The sequence below is a fragment of the Gossypium hirsutum genome, chromosome A11 (genome assembly GCF_007990345.1).
Source record: "Gossypium hirsutum isolate 1008001.06 chromosome A11, Gossypium_hirsutum_v2.1, whole genome shotgun sequence".
Classification (NCBI taxonomy): Eukaryota; Viridiplantae; Streptophyta; class Magnoliopsida; order Malvales; family Malvaceae; genus Gossypium; species Gossypium hirsutum.
In genome coordinates, this window is record NC_053434.1 from 2,917,544 (window position 1) to 2,937,785 (window position 20,242).

A 20,242-nucleotide genomic window follows, 5' to 3' on the forward strand; every position below is an offset into this window, starting at 1 on the left:
TCTTCTATATCACATTTTTAAACCTTTATTTTTATCTAATATTTAAAATTATCCATAACATTTTTTTTAAACTTTTAATTAAACATATAATACGTGCCCTCAAAATCACGTAGACCTATACATAAACCCATGGACCTTTTTAGATGGCCGTAGCTCGTGGAGTTGTGAAACGGAAGGACTAAGTGGAAGTTCCACGCGTTTGCCATGTGAATGAAAAATGTTCACACACTTCACACAGCGTGTGTGTAGAGGCAGAGGAACAAATGTGGTCCATTTCCACGCTTTGATTTTCCTTCCGACTCCTAAAGATAACCCCTTTTCTCATGGGTTTGGAAATTATCAACTCAACTTCCTGTCAACGGTTGGCTAACAATAATTATTCTTTTTAAAGAAAGAAAATGTCTTTTAATCTTTTCCATTTTGCTCAACAACATATCTCATAGTTGTTGAAATTCAACTTACTGATACATCATTCTAGAGTAAAAGAGAAAATGAATTAACTCGTATTTTTATATAAATTGAAATAAAAAATATTGATTAAATTGATAACTGAGTTACATTTTATAATCTTCTATATAATTTATTTAATTAAAACTAAATTAATAATTGAATGGAGGAAATAAAAATTCGATTATTTAATCGATTCCAGTACCGATGGGGTTAAAAAACTTCCGCCTATCTAGAAGTTTTTTGACACAGGAAGCATTATTAAACAATCGATTTTTTCCTTCAAATTTCAAGAGGGGTGGGCGGTGGATTGCAGTTAAGTGCTTTTGACGGTTGGGCAAGCTTTTATTTTTATATTTTTTAGTAAGTCAAAAATAAAATAGAAAACTTTTAACTTCTAGATCTATTATTTTCTAACATTTATATTGATTATATAATTATTTATCTTTTTATAATTTATATAAAATATAGAGCATTACATATATAATGTAAGAATCATGTTTATATATGATTTTAATATATAAAATATAATTTATATTAGTGGAAAGTATTTAAATTTTATATATCATAATATTATCCGATTTAAATATCATTTAACTTTTAGTTTATGATATTTTGATTGTATATATATTAGTAAGATTGAAGTTACGAAATCTTGATGGTCCAAGTTCAAGTCCCGCCACACGCAAATGACAAGTTCCCTCCAAAATTATTTTGGATATAAATTTTACTATGTGTGAGTTATGTCTAAATTTATTTTAAATTAAGTTTAAATAAAATTTTATAATTTATTGCTCTTTTCTATTGAGTTGATTCTAATCCTATTTAATTGAATATGTATTATTTATAATTTATTTTTATAAATCGAATTATAAGTTCGGGAAAGAAAGTACTCTTTACTTTCTAACTTCATTATTAAATCTACGACATTTTTTTATGGCAATCATAAATAGAGGCGTATGGTAATGGGAGTCGAAGGGCTTTCCCTCACTAAATTCTTTTAAAATTTTTAATTAGGCCTTGAAAAGTTTTTTAAATTTTTAATTAGATCCTCAAAACTTTTAAAAATTCTTAATAAGCCTTTCAAATTTTCGAAGCATTTAATATAACTCTTTATGTTCCTTTAAGAATTCTCATTAAGTTCTCAAAGCGTAATATCAAGATAAAATCATAAACCTTTGAACTTAAAAAATAATTCTTTTTTTTACAATACTTTCCAAAATTATATTTTTTTTTCAATCTAAACTTTTCAAAAATATTTTTCAACAGCATCAACAACACTAAACCAACCTTTAAAAACAAATCATATAAAAACTTAAACCATCCTATTTATTTTAAAGGAAATTAAATTACTCAAAATTTTATAATACAAAAAATTTTCAAATCTTATCATTTGTATATATGTGTGAAAATTATAAATTTAAAACATAAATATTAATCTAAAAATAACATATAATAAATAGTGAAACATATTATTTAAAATTAATCAATAATAACATAATAAAAATAGGGAATAAATAGTGAAACATATTATTTAAAATTAATCAATAATAACATAATAAAAATAGGGAGGAGAGCATTTGCTAGCTTCAACCTTGTTTAATAAAAGGGTAAAATGAGGTAGGAATAATAACTAATAAGGTAAAGAAGGAATGGCTTAAGCTTAGGCAACCTTTTTTTTCCCTTTCTTTTATGTTTTTACAACTTCATTTGTTTTTATTTTTTCATTGGGGAAATAATTTGGGGTTGACTTTGATTGGTTGGAATGTTGAATTTTGTAAACCCCCTTTTATTTAATAGTGGTATTAATGAGATTAGGCTGATTTTGATTAGGATAGCTGAGCTATGCTAAACAAAGCAAAGCTGCTTTGAAAGACTTTGGTATTTGGTGAGTGCTTCATTTGTTCAATCCTCACCTTTGACCACGTCTCCACCTAACAATGCCCTGCTCTGCCGTCTGCTTGCATTTTCTAACCAATTTCCCAATTCCACACCTACTTTTTATTTTTGTTCATATATTGGGCAATATTCCTTGTAATTTGTCAAACAAAATCATTTAATTTTAGATTATGGGATATTTACTGAGTGAATATTTATATGTATACGTATTAAATTTTAATTTTAATTTAAATATACATTCAAATAAACGGATATATCAACATATTTATTAAAAGTTTATATAAAATAAATAAATCACCAGTTAAAATGGTAAATGTTTAAATTTTATTATGCTATGAGTTCAAATATTATCATAATTGAGTTTTTTTCAGTTTTATATAAAATCATAAAAATATAACTTATTATATATATAAAGGAATTAGTTGAAGTGTCTCGATTAATGAATCATAATAAAGTTATTGTTGAAAGTGATTGCTTGAATATCGTTGAGATAATAATGGAAAGTTTTGTGAATACTCTTTCGGTAACCTTGTACTAAGGATTAATGATAGAGAGAGTAATATGGTAGCAGATTGGTTTGCTAAATTAGGCTCGACTGATGATGTTGAACTTACTATTTTTTAGTTTCCTAGCTTTCCTTGTTAAGAAATTTTTGTTAGAAGATAAACCCGGTGCATTACATGTAAGATTTATTTAATCTAAAGTCACTTGGTTATCTTCTTTCATCATTAAAAGAAGAAATATTTAAACCAATTTTTTAATTAAATTGATGCTTCATTGATTCATGACTAACTCAATTATAAATTTACATAATATAGATTAAAATATCATGAAAGCGAATTTTTTTAATTCTATAAACAAAAATAAAAACTGTTAGATTAAAATTAGTATTTACAAAATAAAAAATAGATGAATGATATATGACGATTATTTAATACCACTTGAAATATTAAAAAATTTTCCGTTACTAACGTTTCAAATGATAAACCTTAATATTACCTAATTTAAATTTATCCGTTTTCACTAAGCAAAATTAAAGGCCTCTGACATTGCGCCAAGGTTTTTAGCTGGCAGTTAGAGTTCGGTGTTTGAACCAAACTTTTGACTATCTTGTTTCTGTTTTTTATTTATTTATTAACTAAATACAAATATAATATAAAATAATTAAAATATTAAACACAAGTATTAAATGTATTAAAACATATGTATGTTCATTTTATGTTTTTTTTCGTGGTCTAGCTTCTAGAATGCCAATTTATGATAAATTTATTTTTAATTTACTACCCACATAATAATAAAAGTAAATGTATTTAGCAAAATTTGATTTAATTTGAAAAAATACAAATTTTAAATTATTCGAGTCAACTCGATTAAGTAATTAAAGTTTCGAGTTAAGTTAAATTTTAGAATTCTAATAATTCAAATAATAGATTGGTGTAATACCCTTTGGTCCCCTCAATTTTAAAAATAAGTAAATTAGTCTCTTTTGATAAAACCTACAAAAATATTTAAATTTTATATTTTAAAAAATTATATTTAAAAATTAAAAAATATATAATGAAAGCTAAAAATTTAATTTTTTTCTAAAATAATAATTTTGGGACTTAAATAAGTTAATTAATGATTTAAGTTTATCATACTAAAGTATTTTATTTTATTATTTTGCTTTGAAAAAGTCTTCAAATATATATGATTTCAAATTTATGCACCATAACATGACATTAATTATACTATAACAAGATTTTAATTTGACATGTTTAATTTTTTAATATAACTCAAATAATTTTACTCTATTCGACTTGACTCGAATTTTATTTACTCGATTCGAAATTTTTTTCAATCAAGTTAAGATGATAAATTAGGACTTAATTTAACTTGATTCAATCAAACGTTATATATTTATTTTAACAAATTTTGAAATTTTATTTTATTTTTCATTGTAATAAGATGTGTGTAAATATAGACTCAAAATTAAAAAATATATTTCAAATTTTTGTCCCATTGCTTTCAAAAGACAATTTTTTAAGCAACCAACCCATCAAGAAAGAAATTAAAATTTTTAAAAAAAAAGGACAGCAATAAAATAGGTCAAATATTTTGAGCAACTCCTCATACTAAGTGCAAGTTGCAACCAAACCAAATAGTTAAGCATCGTCCAAAAAAGATGTATTACCTAATAATAATAATTAATAATAATTTAGACAGTAACAAAATAATATTGTAGTACTTAGGAGACCGTCAAATAATTATTTAATGGATTTATCAATGTATAATTTGACTTCCAAAAAACAATTATAATAAGTAAATGAAATTTTTGCACTAGCATGATTATATATATATAAATGCATTTAAATAATTTTTTAGCTATTACGTAGTACAATTTTAGAGTATTACATTCGATGTTTTAATAACCAAATTGGTGATTTCAGTCAAACTACCGGTTCTCGATTTAATCATTAGACCAGCAATGATTAAATAAATAATTAAAAAACTCATAAAAATATTAAATTGGTTCAACATATTCAACTGTTGATTTTTGTTCTAGTTTTTTTATTCAATTAATTCTACCACTTTATTCGGATTATTATATAATTATTCTTGCTTAATCAGTCTGATTGATAACACTAATTTTATCATCAAATATTCAATAAAATTTAAATTTAGCAACTAAAATACAAATTCAGATATCAAGATAAACTTAATTCTCAAATTGAGTTATACCAAAAATAAAAAAATAAAACTTCTAGATGTATTGGCATCCACCCATATTTTCTATGTGTATACAACTGTCGACAATAGATTTTTTTTGTTTTAAATTTTGAGGGGAAAAAGAAAAAGAGAATTGTTAAAAACGGATGGCTGTCTTGGAATAATAAAAAGCAACGGGTGGGATTAAAGTAATAAGTTTTTCCTCTTGTGGGTCCAAAAAATCATTAGATTTGTTTTCCGCTGCTTCAAAATTTTTTATAGATAAAAAGAATGGAAAAAATAACTTAATTTATATTTTTTGGAAGATTCCCTTATCAAAATACATATAAAAGAATTCCATTTTTTATTTAATTACAGTTAGACAACCTATTTTTGAAAAAAAATAAACCGCAGGAAAATACATAATCATATCAAGTTATTTAACAAAATTACAAAATAAATATCAAATATAACTTTGACACATGTAGTTGCATGTCGTATATAATGTGATGTGAAAATATAATTAATTTAATAGGTAAAAAATATAACCAAAACCAACCCACAATATAAATTATTTAATTTTTTTTAAAATTAAGATAATTAAAAAAAAGTATACATGTAATAAAATATTTAATAAAAAAAATCCCGAAATGTGACGGTGTAAATTTACAGCATATTGACTTTGTTTATGAAGACGAATCATTTCACTCCACATTTCATACTAATTAACCAATTAATCACATTAAGAAAAAGATCATTGTATTAACAATTAAATAATCATTTTTTTCCCAAATATCTATTAATAAAATAATAATCAAAATCATACTAAGAAGAAATTTCAAAACCCCCAGTTTTAGTTTTTCTCGACTGACCAGTCCACCCCGCGTTTTCATTCATTTCATTTCATTTCTTTCTTCCTTCCTCCGCCTTCTTCCGCCGTCGTCCGCACCTACCCCGTAACGTCGGCGGCTTAGTTTTTTCCGTTGTTCTTTGAATTCTTTTTTGGTATGGGAAACTGTAACGCTTGCGTTAGACCGGACGAGAGTCCGGAGAGTAAACCGAACCGGTCCGACCAGAACCAGAAGGGAAAGAAAAAAGCCCGGGAAAGGAAACCGAACCCGTTCTCTGAGAAAATTGCCTCGCCGGCTCCGATCCGAGTTCTGAAAGATGTGATCCCACTGAGTCACCGAACACGAATAGGGGACAAGTATATCCTCGGGCGCGAGCTCGGCCGAGGTGAGTTTGGCATTACCTACCTCTGCACGGACAGGGAAACGCGCGAAGCCCTCGCGTGCAAGTCAATCTCCAAGCGGAAGCTCCGAACAGCAGTCGACATCGAAGACGTCCGACGCGAGGTTGCTATAATGTCAACGTTGCCGGAACACCCGAATATTGTGAAGCTGAAAGCGACGTACGAGGACAATGAAAATGTTCATTTGGTTATGGAGCTTTGTGAAGGAGGGGAATTGTTCGACAGGATAGTAGCAAGGGGGCATTACACGGAACGCGCGGCGGCGAACGTGGCGAAGACGATAGCAGAGGTGGTTAGGATGTGCCACGAGAATGGCGTTATGCATAGAGATTTGAAGCCCGAGAATTTTTTGTTTGCTAACAAGAAAGAACACGCGCCGCTAAAAGTGATTGATTTTGGTTTGTCCGTGTTCTTTAAGCCTGGTATGTGGAGTAATTATTTATTTATTCCATTTTTTGAAGTTTTACGTGGGTTCCTTGATGGTTTGGAACTTCATCTGATAAAATTTTGGATTTTTAAAGTTTGGGTTGGATTCTTTTTCTTTAAAAAGTTCCCTGGCTTCCGCAATTGTGTGGTTGAAGAACGGTTTTGGTCTCTTTTTCTACTCTGAATTTATAGAATTATTTTTTGTGTGGGGTTTGGCTTGTTTCTGTGACAAAGCTGAGTGCTATGGGGATTTCTGTGGGACTCTTTGATTTGACTGGATTTTGGATTTTGCTAGTTGGATGTTTGTTCGACCGCTAAATCTTGAGTTTTTGGAGTCGGATTACTGTTTTAGGGAGATCTATTCATGGATTTCAGCTTGATATTTGAGATTGGATTTATTTTTACAGGGGAGAAGTTTTCTGAAATCGTGGGGAGTCCATATTACATGGCCCCTGAAGTTCTGAAGCGAAATTATGGACCAGAGGTTGATGTGTGGAGTGCTGGTGTGATCCTTTACATTTTATTATGTGGGGTTCCCCCCTTTTGGGCAGGTACTCCTTTTCTACTTTTCCATGGTTGTGCAGTTTCAGACACTCTCATGAAGATGTGGCATTCATATATATATAGATAGACACACACTGATTTTTTACCTTCATGTATTTTTTTTCCAGAGACTGAACAGGGAGTTGCTCTTGCAATTTTGAGAGGGGTCATTGATTTCAAGAGAGAACCTTGGCCTCAAGTTTCAGAGAGTGCAAAGAGTCTTGTTCGGCAGATGTTAGAACCGGATCCTAGGAAACGGTTGACTGCTCAACAGGTGCTTGGTAAGTTCTCTGGCAGTTCCTTATCATACTGAATTTCCAGTTGGTATAGAGAGGATGCGCTAATTGCGTGCTTAGCTGAAAGCATTTAGATAGCATTTGAGGACCCAAAGTGCTTGCTGCCTAAATGTTATAAATTATTGTTATAAAGAGTGAGGTCAGGGTCATCTTGACAGTACAGATCCTTCCATAATGAATTTGAGCATTGAGCTCACTTTTATGCAGTGTATGGGTTGGGTTTATAGCATTTGGCATCTGAAAATGACTCAACATTGTACGCAACTTTGTGTGGTCAAATGCTGACTGTGTCAAATGATGACATATGTATACATTTATCTAGTTTAAATTTTAGTATATATTCTTCCGAAATTTATAAGGGAAATTATATTGAAGTGAGCAAAGTGGGGCACTATGATCTGTACTCAGTGAGTTACTCAGGAAAAGTTTGTTTTGCATTCAAATATTTCACTTTTTAGAATTTCTAATCAGCAGAAACCTTTCTTTTGGTCACAGAACATCCCTGGTTGCAAAATACAAAGAAAGCTCCGAATGTTCCATTGGGAGATATTGTGAGAGCCAGGCTCAAGCAGTTTTCAGTGATGAATAGATTTAAAAAGAAGGCTTTACGGGTAAGTATTGTTAGGCAGATTATGTGATTTTGTCAGTTAAAATCCAAAACCGTTGTGCCATCATGCAATGTGCAAGTTCCTGCAGGTGATTTAGTTTTGTAAATGCTGCAGGTAATTGCTGAGCACTTATCAGTAGAAGAGGTTGAAGTAATCAAAGATATGTTCGCATTGATGGATACAGACAATGATGGAAAAGTTTCGTACGAGGAGCTTAGGGCCGGCCTTCGAAAGGTCGGTTCGCAGTTGGCTGAACCAGAGATCAAGATGTTAATGGAAGTGGTAGGGTCCAGTTTTCACTTTGAAGCTGTTCTACTAGCATGCTGCAAGAACTTGAATGTTAACTTGTGTTTTCTGTGTTGCGATCTAATTTGTATCAGGCTGATGTTGATGGAAATGGAGTATTGGATTATGGGGAATTTGTAGCAGTGACAATCCACTTGCAAAAGATGGAAAATGACGAGCATTTCCGCAGAGCATTTATGTTCTTTGACAAAGATGGGAGTGGATATATTGAATTGGATGAGTTACGGGATGCATTAGCTGATGAATCGGGTGAAACTGATGTTGATGCACTGAACGACATCATGCGTGAAGTCGACACTGACAAGGTATAGCTTCCATTTTCTCAATAGTTTTCTTTTCTTAAAATCATTTTCCGTTTCATGGTGCTTAAAATCTATATACCTTTGATTATTCAGGACGGGCAAATCTGTTATGACGAATTTGTTGCCATGATGAAAGCCGGCACTGATTGGAGAAAGGCATCGAGACAGTATTCAAGAGAGAGGTTCAAGAGCTTAAGTCTTAACTTGATGAAAGATGGTTCCTTGCAGCTCCATGATGCTGTTACTGGCCAAGCTGTTGCTGTTTGAGGTAAATGGGATCGGTCGACTTAGTCATGCTTGTGCCTGCTTTATATTTCTCTCTGACCATTTATTGTCGATAAACGATCTGCATATATCCGAAACGTGCCGCACCATTGACCTCACGGAAATGGCATTTAGGGTTCAAGTTTAACACAGCCTTTTGGATGGCAGACAATATTCTTTCGTAACATGTTTACGTGGCCCGGGTTTGATTGTTTTCTTTTTGCTGCTGCATGAAGTGTGCATTGATTGGATAAAGTTGCCAGCTGCTGGTTGTTATTATTTGTTTGTCCTAAAGTTATCATACTCGATACATATTCAGATACGAGTATGAGAGTATGATTTTCTGAATTCAGCATATATTTACTGAATACGTATTTGTATTTGACACTCACTTTTGATGAGTCTTAAGATAGGATAGTTGTTAGTAGAATGTGAAGGGCATGTCCGTGTATATTTTTGTTTTGTTTTGTTTTTTCATGTAAGGTTGTTTGATGATTGACTTTCATATTGTTTCATTTTACTATTTTGTGCAGAATGTAGTGTAGGGGTTTGTTTATGACAAAAATGTTTCCGATCTTTGTTCTTTTCCCTTATTCTTTTCTTTTAATCTATTTCTTATGGATTTAATCATTGTTAAGTTCTGAGGTTCGGATTATTCCTTAAGAATTTGAAAAAAAAAAAAACATAAAGTTGGAAAATAGACTTGGGAATATAAATTATGGGTAAACAATATCCAATATCACTTTATGTTTTGGTTTGGTTAATTTTAAAAAGTTATAAAATGATAGTTAAACTATTTGAATGTTTTTATTTGAAAGTTTAGCGAGCGAGCTTTAACTGGTATAGTGGATTAATATTTGTCAATGAGTAGAAGAACATATTTTATATTCAAGTTGATTTGAGAGTTAGTGTCGAAAATTAGAGAAGAAAGCATTTTAGAATTTGGTTCGTAAATTCATAACATTCAAATGTTTTAACTATAAAAAAGAGAGGGAAGGAAAGTTTTTTATTAGTATAGGCGGTACGATTTTAACAACCCAGTGACTTCAATGAAAACTTTTGAATAGTTTGGTCCGTAGATTTGTGACGTTTAAAGGTTTTATGAAAAGATCCAATTAAAAATTGATCGGGTCTTAAAAGTCAAGTGCCAAGTTAAGTTAGGTATTATAATTTGAAAAGAGAAATGAGGTTATAACATTTTTGTCATTAAATCACGAAGTTATTAACTATTTAATATATTTTTTAATTGTTATAATATAAAAGATTAAATTTCTAACGATATATGTAAATATTAAGAAATATGTCTAGTTGTTTATTTAATAACTTTAAAATATATTAATATTTAAAAGTTTAAAATATTTTTAATTAAAATAAATATTTTTTTAATTGAAAATTTAGTAAATCATTAGGTAGGCTCGAGGTCAAACTGACATAGGCCAAATCCCATCTGGCCCAAGTAAACAGTCTGGCCTTTTGCTAGGTCTTACCTTGACTTGTATAATATCATACCTAAGTTAAACTTGATCCAATCCGGTCAACAAACAGAATTCTAAATCTTGACTCAAGATCGATATTGTTAAGACTTATTTAAAGTAGTGGTTAAAATTATTTAGATGATACGTCAAACTATATTGTAACTATAAAAAAATTAAGATTGATATTAATATTTACTCTTCTAATATTATAATTGTTATACCCTCCTTCAAAAATGATACACGAAAGAATGAAAGATGCCTTGCAAGAACCTAGGCAAGCACCCCTCACTAGGTGCAGCCACAAGCGGCCCTTCATTTCATAGCCTTTATGGTGGCTCTTTGTCCAAAGTCATTCATGACCAACCATCCACAAATTCAACTCAATCCAATGGAGAGGCCATTTGTTATGGGCCCTCAGTGAGGACCACTAAGGTGTGACAACCTTTACAACTTCAGCAAGAAAAATGTCAGAGCAAAACCATATAACATTATGCATGGTAGTAGTTGACATGCAAAAGACTTGTTACCTACTTGACCGTGCAAGCAAGCCTACCATCCATATTATCGGTGACATGACATTGTCATACGAAGGATACTCCCTATATATATGTCCTTGGGCATGAGGGACAAGGGATCCCTTTTCCCTCCTTCCTCTCCTCTCTTCTTTTCCTCCCTCAATTTCTTATTCTGACTCTCTGCCCATTACAGATGAACCAAACCTTCAATCACCCACCACTTTCTCCTCCCGTCTGATTCTTTTCTTCAACAATGATGATAAAAACAACAACTAATACCGGTATTAGTATTTACTCTTGAAAATGCCTGCTTTTTAATCCTTTGTTACCAAATCTTGTACACAATTTTGGGATTCGAGTTTGATACGGAATTCCGTACTGGATTAATAAGTTTCATGTTAGTCATTCTAATATTCAACATTTAAAAACTTTGCAAAGAAAAAAAAATGGAAAAAAGAAACTTAAAAGTTGGTTAAAAATATTAAGTCTGTCGTTAAATGCATGACATTGCATTAACTTAAATAATAAGTTGGATTAAAAATCTAGCATTAAAAACTTGCCCCAGATTTATGGGTTTTTTACCCAAATTCATTGGGTCGGAAGGACCCGAAAGCTTTTCTCAGAGGAGAATATGGCCCATCTTAGTAGGCCCACATCGGTGGACTGTTAGATGATTCTTTTTAGGACATTACAAGGTTTTTTCTTTCTTTTTTGAACAATTTATTCTTTATTTTTCGAATGAATATATTCTTTTAAATTGATAGGATGAACTCTAAACATTCATTAAATCCGTACTCAAATTAATTAAATAATAGTATTTACCGAATATATAAAAATCGTTAGATATTTAATATTTTGGTCTAATAAATAAAAAAATTAAAAAACAAATTAGATAATTGACTTCGATATCCAAATTCAAATTCGTTATTTGCAAAACTAAAACGAATTTAAATAATTTATTCCGATATAAAAATCTGTTATTTAAAAAAAAAAAAACTTTTGCTTAGATTACAAAGAAAACTCCCAAACGCAAAAAGGATGGCATGATTTTCTGGGTTTTGGTGTGGTTGGCCGTTAGGTACATTATGTTTTCGAGCTTTTCAAAGTAATAGTTATTGCCCTTTTCCTTTTGCTTTTTCTTGGTCTAAATTCAAATAATTTCCCTCAACTTTTACGTTGTTATTTTGATAGGGTTCTTGGTAAGAGATGATGTAACGACATCAAAATTGCATTTAGTTATTATATTAATCATTATAAGGGTAGAGTTATTGGTATTTGACTTAAATTAATTTTTTCACCTTCATCTAGTTGGAAAAAACTTCGTCTATACTTCCATCACTTAGGACCCTTGTAGATATATGCATACTTTACAAGAGAAGCATGCGAAAACTCACAAGCTCACATCAATCCCATTGTTGCTTATTAAAAGAGATTATCATACTCGGCGAAACTATAATTTTTTTTCAGTTGAAATTAAATTATAATTTTTACGAAACTAAAAATTTAATTTCACTATTTGAGTAGCCTATATTTTTATAATTTTTAGTGAATTAGATTAAAATTTTATCATTTTAGGGGTTTAAAATACAATTTTATCTTTACTAATTAAAAATTATAAAAAATTTAAATAGAAAATGTTTCATTTTAAGAGGGACCGGGACTCCTCGTGCTCGTTTAAAAACTTTTAAATATGGTGTAGATATAGATATAAATATAGATAAAAGGATACTTATAATGGTAAATAAGTTGAATTGGTAGGATTGCTATGTTGATAATAAGGTAGTCACCTCGTAGGATAATCTGGAGTTTGAAACAAACTTCATTTGCACGTCTTGAAAACTTGAGGGTTCTTTTTTTTTTCCCTGAATTTATTTCAATTTCTATTTACAATAAAATTTGTAAAGAAAAATATAAAAATATGAATTTAAGTGAGTTTAAATTTTTTTTTCTAATTTAATTTTAAAGGCCAAGAAGTAAGGTGGATTTAAAAATTTTATTAAGGGTTGAAATTTTTAATTATAATTTTTTCAGAAGTCAAAACATAATTTTATCATTTTTAAGTGATTAAATATTTTTTTTCATTTTAAAAGGTAAAAAGTACAATTTAATCATATTTTAATTTATAATTTTATTATTTTAGAAGAGATTAAACATGCTATTTTTCTTTTGGAGGGGAAAGGCCTTTGCCCCTTAAATTCACTGCAACAGGTTATTGGTTGAAATAAATATTTTATAGAAAATAAATATTTAAAATTGTTATTCGTAAAAATTAAAGTTCTATATTTTTTAAGAATTAATAATATATATAATATAACCAGGTATATACACTAAAAAGTTAAGCGCAAAAAAAATAAGTGTTAAAATTTAAATATTAAAATTTTAAGTTATAAAATTTGTTTTACATATTACTTAACATTAATTACGGGATATAACTGGATTGTTTAATAAATAAATATTGTAAATTATAAAAATTTATATTCTACAGTTTTTCCTTAATTTTTAAACATTCCACCTATTTTAAACCAAAAATAAAATTTTAAACGTAAAGTTCTATAAGATAATATAACATTAAAATAAATAAAGTAAAATAGAAATAATTAAAAAAAATTTATAAGTGATAATAGCTCTTATCTACTTATTTCTTTCTATATTTTTCTTGTAAAAAGAAAATTAAATATAATTTTTGTAGAGAAAACATGCGTAAAAACTTAGATAATTGAAAATATTACTTTTAATGGATCAAAATTTTTTTAATGGGCGTTAAATTTATGTTTTAAATAAATATTTAATTAGATAAACATAAAATTTTAATCAAATAAATATTTTTAAAAAAATCATTTAAATTAAATTAAATAATTTATTATTTATTAAACCCTATAACCATATTTTAATTTAATATTTTTTAGATTTTATATTTAAAAATAAATAGTTAACTAGATAAATAAAATTAAAAATGTTAATTTATACATTTAATTTAATATAAATAAAATTTATTTATTTCATTATATATTTTCTATAACTATTTAATATTTAAATATCTATTAATTAAATATTTTTAAAATTTGACGATATAAAAGAGGAAAAGAAAAGGTTCAAATAAATTTAGACACTAGAATCAAAATCTATAAAAAGGAACAAATTGGTAGCTCAAAAGCAACATCAGTCAAAGCAAAAATAAAAAATCAAAGTTATTTTTTTGAAGATTTTATTTTGTTTTGTTTGTTTCATAAAAATATATATTTTTGCATTTTTTTTCCGAAAATACTCTCAACATTTGCATTACAAAAATATGATAATTTTTATTTATCATGCGTTTGTGTTTGTGTTTTTTTTTTAAATCTAAAGATTCTAAAATTTTAAACAATATTTTCCAATGGTTAAGCTTTTAAATATGATATATGCTTTTAATTAAAATTATTTTGTTTCTCATTCAAGTTTGGAGTTTTAGGCATTGATTTCAGGTTTTAGGTTTTAGGTTTCAAGTTTCAGATTTGATGTTTTTATATTATTTATGTTTAATAGTTATAATTAATATTTATTTTTTATAATAAAATTATTTAAATTTATTTTTAAACCCTTTAATATTTTTTTACTTTAATAATGGTGTATCGTTTTATTATTAACTGGTTATGCATTAAAGTTATGCACTAAAAGTTCATCAAATATTCTCACGTTTATTATTGATCAACAAATTAGGTTTTCAATTTAAAAAAATATATATTTGGAATAATTATATTATGAATATAATAAACCTTCAATTTAAAAACATATTTTAAAATAATGTAAAAAATAATTTGAATATACTATTAAAACATCACACTTTTAATTAAACAAAATAAATTAAATTCTAAAAAAATAATTAAATACTTGAATAATATAATGATTAAAAACAAAAACAAAATAATTATTTCAAGAACAAAATTTAATAATAAATTTAATAAAAAAAGAAATTTTTGTACATAATAGTTTATTACTTAAATACCATGGCGAGTACATCCTGCAATGGTAAAGGAATAAGTAAAAATATTTAAATAAATGATTTCAACAATCATGATTTTCATACACACAAAAATAAATCATAACTAATATTTTCTACAATTAGAGTTATAATTTAATTTTGAAACAACTTTCAGGGTAAATACTAAAGACATAATCAAAACTTTTGATTAGTTTGATTAATATTATTTTTTCTTTTATATTAATCATAATACCAAACATTTATATTATTGTTTCTTTATTTTCTTAATAATATTATTTCTGAAATTTTATAGTTTTTTTTAAATTGTAACAAATAATTTAATATATTTATAGTTGTAATATATCATCACTACAAACTAATTATTTAATATATTTTTTTAAAAATAGGGTTAATGTGTAAAGAATATATCAAGAAAAATTAATTATGACATTTAACGAAAACGAATTAAGATTTATATATTGGAGTATAAATTAATTTTTATAGGTTTGGAATTTAAAAAATGAACTAAAAATAAATTAAAAAAATTATTAATTAAATTTTAATTTAATTAGTATAAATATTATTATTAATATATAAGTGAATTTAAGTGCGCTAAAGAATAATTTTTTATTAAAAAAAAACAGTACCTAAAAGTTGATTTTTCAAATTACCTTCAAAGGCCCCCACTATTTTTGTCACTCCACTCACTAGTAGCTTTGACAAATGCATAACTTTCATTATTTTTGCCGCTAATTCGAAGGACAATAATACCCCTAAACATTACCCCCTTGCTTTGGTGGCCCTGTACTTGAGTATTTGCCTTTCCTAAAAGTTTGGTAGTAAAAGAAATTTGGTTTGATAAAAGGTGTTTCAAAGTGTAAATATGTTATGTGAAGAAAAAGAAAGAAATTGAATTTGCATTTAATCCCTATTGTTAAAACTAAAGTTTTTATCAGATATTCATTTAATATAAATCATTTTTAATATTGTACTAAAAGAAGCATATTGTGGTAGTAGTGTATAATTTTTTTAAAAATTATTGAAGAACTCAGTATCTTATATCTTTAGTTCTAAAAAACTTGGGGGCATCTCTTAAGTAATTGTAGAGCAAGAACCAAACCATTTGAAGATTTGGGTGAAAATCCATAAAGTTTTAAGAGATCAAGTTAGGTTAGTCGTGTTGCTGTTAGAGATTTGTCTTCCTCTTATAATCATCAAACAAAAAAGATAAAATCTTAAAAACGTATTAATTATTTAATAGCATTTAAAGAATAACATGATATAATTCTAACATGTAAATTAATATAATGCTAATTTATATATTTGATACAATCTAATTCACTCATAATATATTTATTATATTATTAGAATATTATACATAAAATTTCAGTATTATTTGTCAGTAAAATATCGAAATTGATTTTAGCTTAATTGACAATGCAATCGATTGAACAGAAAAAAGAAAATCTATGGATTTAATCTCCTGATCAAATTATTTTTTTCAATGGATTTTTTTTACCTTTGAAATTGAATTTTAATTGGTACGACAACGGCTACACACAGCAGCACAACTTTCAATGAAATTTTCAACAAAAGGGGAGTATCCTCCATGGCGTTCATAAAATATTCTGAAAAAAGCTCTCTCTCTCTTCCTCTTTGCTTCTCTCTCGTGCTACAAAATAATTATTCACTATCATCATCACTTCATTTCCCACACAACTTTCTTTCTCCCCCGCACCCCCCTTTCTTTGCTAGAACTTCCCAGAAACTTGTTGTGGAAATTGAGGTGGAAAATGAGTGTGTTTGTGTGGTTTTCCTCTGTGATTTTTGCGGTTACCCTTTGGAACTCTGCTTCTTTTGCTGTCACTGACGACGGTAACAGCTAAAAACCCATAACTTTTTCACTGTTTTTTTCAGCTTGATGATGTTTTTTTTTCTAAGAAACCTTCCCATTCCAGTAGATTTTAATCTTGGGTCTTTATTTTGGAGTTGAACCTTTTTGGTTTCTTTGATCTGATTTTACTTATTTATTTTAAAGGTTTAACATTGCTGGAGATCAAAAGCACACTGAATGACAGTAAAAACTTTCTTGGAAACTGGCTTGCTACTGATGAATCACCCTGTAATTGGACTGGCATTTCATGTTTTCCCAATCTTCAAAGAGTTCGATCAATGTAAGTGTAAACCACACCTCCTTTTGTTTCTTTTGATCATTTTACTGCTTTGGCTCTTTTAGTATTGATATTTGCTTTTACAGCAACCTACCATACATGCAATTAGGAGGGTCAATCTCCCCCAGCATTGGCAAACTCAACAGATTGCAAAGACTGTGAGTTCAATCCTCATTTTCTTCAATACCCAGAAGATTAATGCATGAAAATTTGGGGTTCTTGTTTTTAACATTCTTTATGTTGGTTAATACAGGGCACTGCACCAAAACAATTTACATGGACTAATTCCTAATGAAATTTCAAATTGTACTCATTTGAGAGCTCTGTAAGCAAAAACATATGAGTTCTCTTATTTATTCTTTCATTTGAGAGCTCTTTATTTACACGTTTTGATTCGCTATATGCACAGTTACTTGAGAGCTAATTATCTTGAAGGAGGCATACCATCAAATATCGGAAGCCTTTCTCTTCTCACTGTACTGTAAGATCCTTGAATATGCTACCATGTTACTTTAGTCACAAGGCATAAATGTGAATCGAAGGGTCTGTTTTTGTTGATACTTTTGCTATTTGTAGGGATTTATCGAGCAATTTGCTTAAGGGTTCTATACCTTTGTCTATAGGCCGTCTTACAAGATTGCATTACCTGTAAGTTCACAAGAACTTATTGCTTTTGCTAAATAATTTAAGCTGTTTAATTGAAAACTAAGAAGCAAAAATGAGGTTTCTTAAACTTTTGATGCAGTAATTTGTCCACCAACTTTTTCTCCGGTGAAATCCCAGATATCGGAGTACTTAACACTTTTGGGAACAAGTCGTGAGTACCCTTCTCATTATGTGGATCAACTTATTAATGACAAGCTGCAATGCTCAAGCTTTATATTTCTTCGAATGTTATATATTGAAAGGTGTTTATTTGCCTTTTCGTAAGCATACAGTAAAGAAATTGTTTTAAGCATTTTGATAATTTATTTATGATGAAGCTGTTGAGTGTATATCACTTTGATTTGGTGTGAGGGTTGGATATTGGCATCTGTTTGACATGGGCATGTTCCCACCGACCTTATGTTCAGGTTTATCGGCAATTTGGATTTATGTGGACAACAAGTTCACCGGCCATGTCGGACTTCACTCGGATTCCCAGCAGTTCTACCTCATGCTGAAAGTGATGAAGCAGCTGGCAAGTTTTATGGATAAATCAGACTATAATTACTATATTTCTTCAAAGCTTTAACCATGTAATGATATGGGGATTATTGTTTCCGATTCTTGCAGGCCGAACAAAGCGATCATCTCATTACATAAAAGGTGTACTGATCGGTGCAATGTCAACAATGGCTGTCATGCTTGTTGTGCTCCTTGCATTTCTTTGGATATGTCTTCTATCGAAGAAGGAAAGGGCTGCTAAGAGATACACAGAAGTCAAAAAACAAGTCCACGAAGATTCGAGTAAGCTAAACTCTGGCTTTTCTATACAATGTCCTATTATTCCCAGCTTCTGCCCCAGCTCTGCATGATCAACCCTACTTGGTTCCTAAAAGTTTTTTCACTTTTTTAGGCAAAAAACTTATCACTTTTCATGGGGATCTGCTGTATCCGTCATGTGAGATTATAGAAAAGCTGGAATCCCTTGATGAAGAAGATGTTGTGGGGTCGGGTGGATTTGGAACTGTATATCGAATGGTCATGAATGATTGTGGAACATTTGCTGTTAAAAGAATAGATCGGAACCGTGAAGGATCTGATCAAGTCTTTGAGAGAGAGTTAGAGATCTTGGGCAGCATCAAACACATTAATTTAGTCAACCTACGAGGTTACTGCAGGTTGCCGGCATCAAAACTTCTTATCTATGATTATCTTGCTATGGGCAGCTTGGACAACTTTCTTCATGGTATGTTTTATCTATGATATCTTATGCATTCATTAACAAGACAACGAAATTCTCGGTTTAAATTGTGTGCTCTTGTATGTTATTTACATTTTCAGAAAGCAAAGAAGAAGCCAGGCCATTGAATTGGTGTGCTCGATTAAAAATAGCCCTTGGTTCTGCCCGAGGTATCGCTTACTTGCACCATGATTGTTGTCCTAAGATAGTTCATCTAGACATTAAATCCAGCAATATTCTTCTTGATGAAAACTTGGAGCCTCATGTATCCGACTTCGGTCTTGCCAAACTTTTGGTGGACGAGGAGGCACACGTCACTACCGTCGTTGCTGGCACTTTCGGCTATTTGGCTCCAGGTACATCTCGCTGTAAACTCTTGTCTAGAATGTTTCAGTTGCCCCTACTTTTTGTTGTTTCAAGTCTAAGTTCGAGAGATTCGAGTAGCACATCTAGCAACATTGCAGTCATTAAGGTGTTGTTATCATGGGACAGAATATCTGCAAAGTGGTCGAGCCACTGAAAAGTCTGACGTCTATAGCTTTGGAGTTCTCTTGTTGGAGCTTGTAACCGGAAAAAGGCCAACCGATCCAACTTTTGTGAAGCGGGGCTTGAATGTTGTTGGTTGGGTAAGCTCCTCAAACCTTTTCCGCTAGTATGATGGAGGATTAACTGTTTGCGTGGGTACTATAATTTGTGTTTTTGCTCCAACACGTGCAGATGAACACACTATTGAGAGAGAACCGATTAGAATACATAGTTGATCGAAGGTGTAATGGCGCTGACATGGAAACTTTAGAAGCAATTCTTGAAGTAGCAGCAAAATGTACTGATGCAAATCTAGACGAACGACCAACAATGAGCCAGGTAGTTCAGTTGCTTGAACAAGAGGTCATGTCACCTTGCCCTAGTGATTTTTACGACTCTCACTCGGATTACTGTTAAAACGGACATAGAGAACAAATATCGAGTAAACATGGCCAGTCTTCAAATTTTCCTTTGTGTTCATGCGATTTTGTTACCCCACTCTTTGGGGCCTGTATATCATTGTCACAGCAATGCATGCATGTGCATGATGGTCTTGCAGCTTTTATCAGCTTGAATGGTTTTTCACTCTCGAACACATTATCAGTTGCTTTAGCCAATATTTCATATAGCAACGGCAGCACCTATGTTTTTAGAACTAGACTGGTGGTTGTATCGATCAGGC

At 29.8% G+C, this 20,242-nt stretch overlaps 2 protein-coding genes across 3 annotated transcripts; both read left to right on the forward strand.

The window, feature by feature from the left end:
- The first annotated feature begins 5,756 nt into the window (after positions 1-5,756).
- Positions 5,757-9,596, forward strand: LOC107912153 (calcium-dependent protein kinase 10). 2 transcript variants are annotated; one of them, XM_041080564.1, is made up of 8 exons: positions 5,757-6,708; positions 7,120-7,263; positions 7,384-7,536; positions 8,047-8,162; positions 8,274-8,441; positions 8,540-8,770; positions 8,861-9,035; positions 9,167-9,596. In XM_041080564.1, exons 1-7 carry the CDS (start codon positions 6,042-6,044, stop codon positions 9,032-9,034), a joined length of 1,653 nt encoding a protein of 550 aa, XP_040936498.1. In that variant the 5' UTR covers positions 5,757-6,041; the 3' UTR covers position 9,035; positions 9,167-9,596. The 2 variants fall into 2 exon arrangements, with proteins under 2 accessions (XP_040936498.1, XP_016695712.2); XM_016840223.2 differs by having other exon boundaries at positions 8,861-9,596.
- A 6,938-nt stretch (positions 9,597-16,534) lies between these two features.
- Positions 16,535-20,128, forward strand: LOC107912152 (LRR receptor-like serine/threonine-protein kinase FEI 2). Its single transcript, XM_041080565.1, has 13 exons — positions 16,535-16,854; positions 17,018-17,153; positions 17,237-17,308; positions 17,404-17,475; positions 17,560-17,631; positions 17,727-17,798; positions 17,896-17,967; positions 18,224-18,330; positions 18,426-18,599; positions 18,709-19,041; positions 19,137-19,391; positions 19,528-19,661; positions 19,753-20,128. The coding sequence occupies exons 1-13, from the start codon at positions 16,773-16,775 to the stop codon at positions 19,975-19,977; spliced, it is 1,806 nt and encodes a 601-aa protein (XP_040936499.1). The 5' UTR covers positions 16,535-16,772; the 3' UTR covers positions 19,978-20,128.
- Positions 20,129-20,242: the final 114 nt, after the last annotated feature.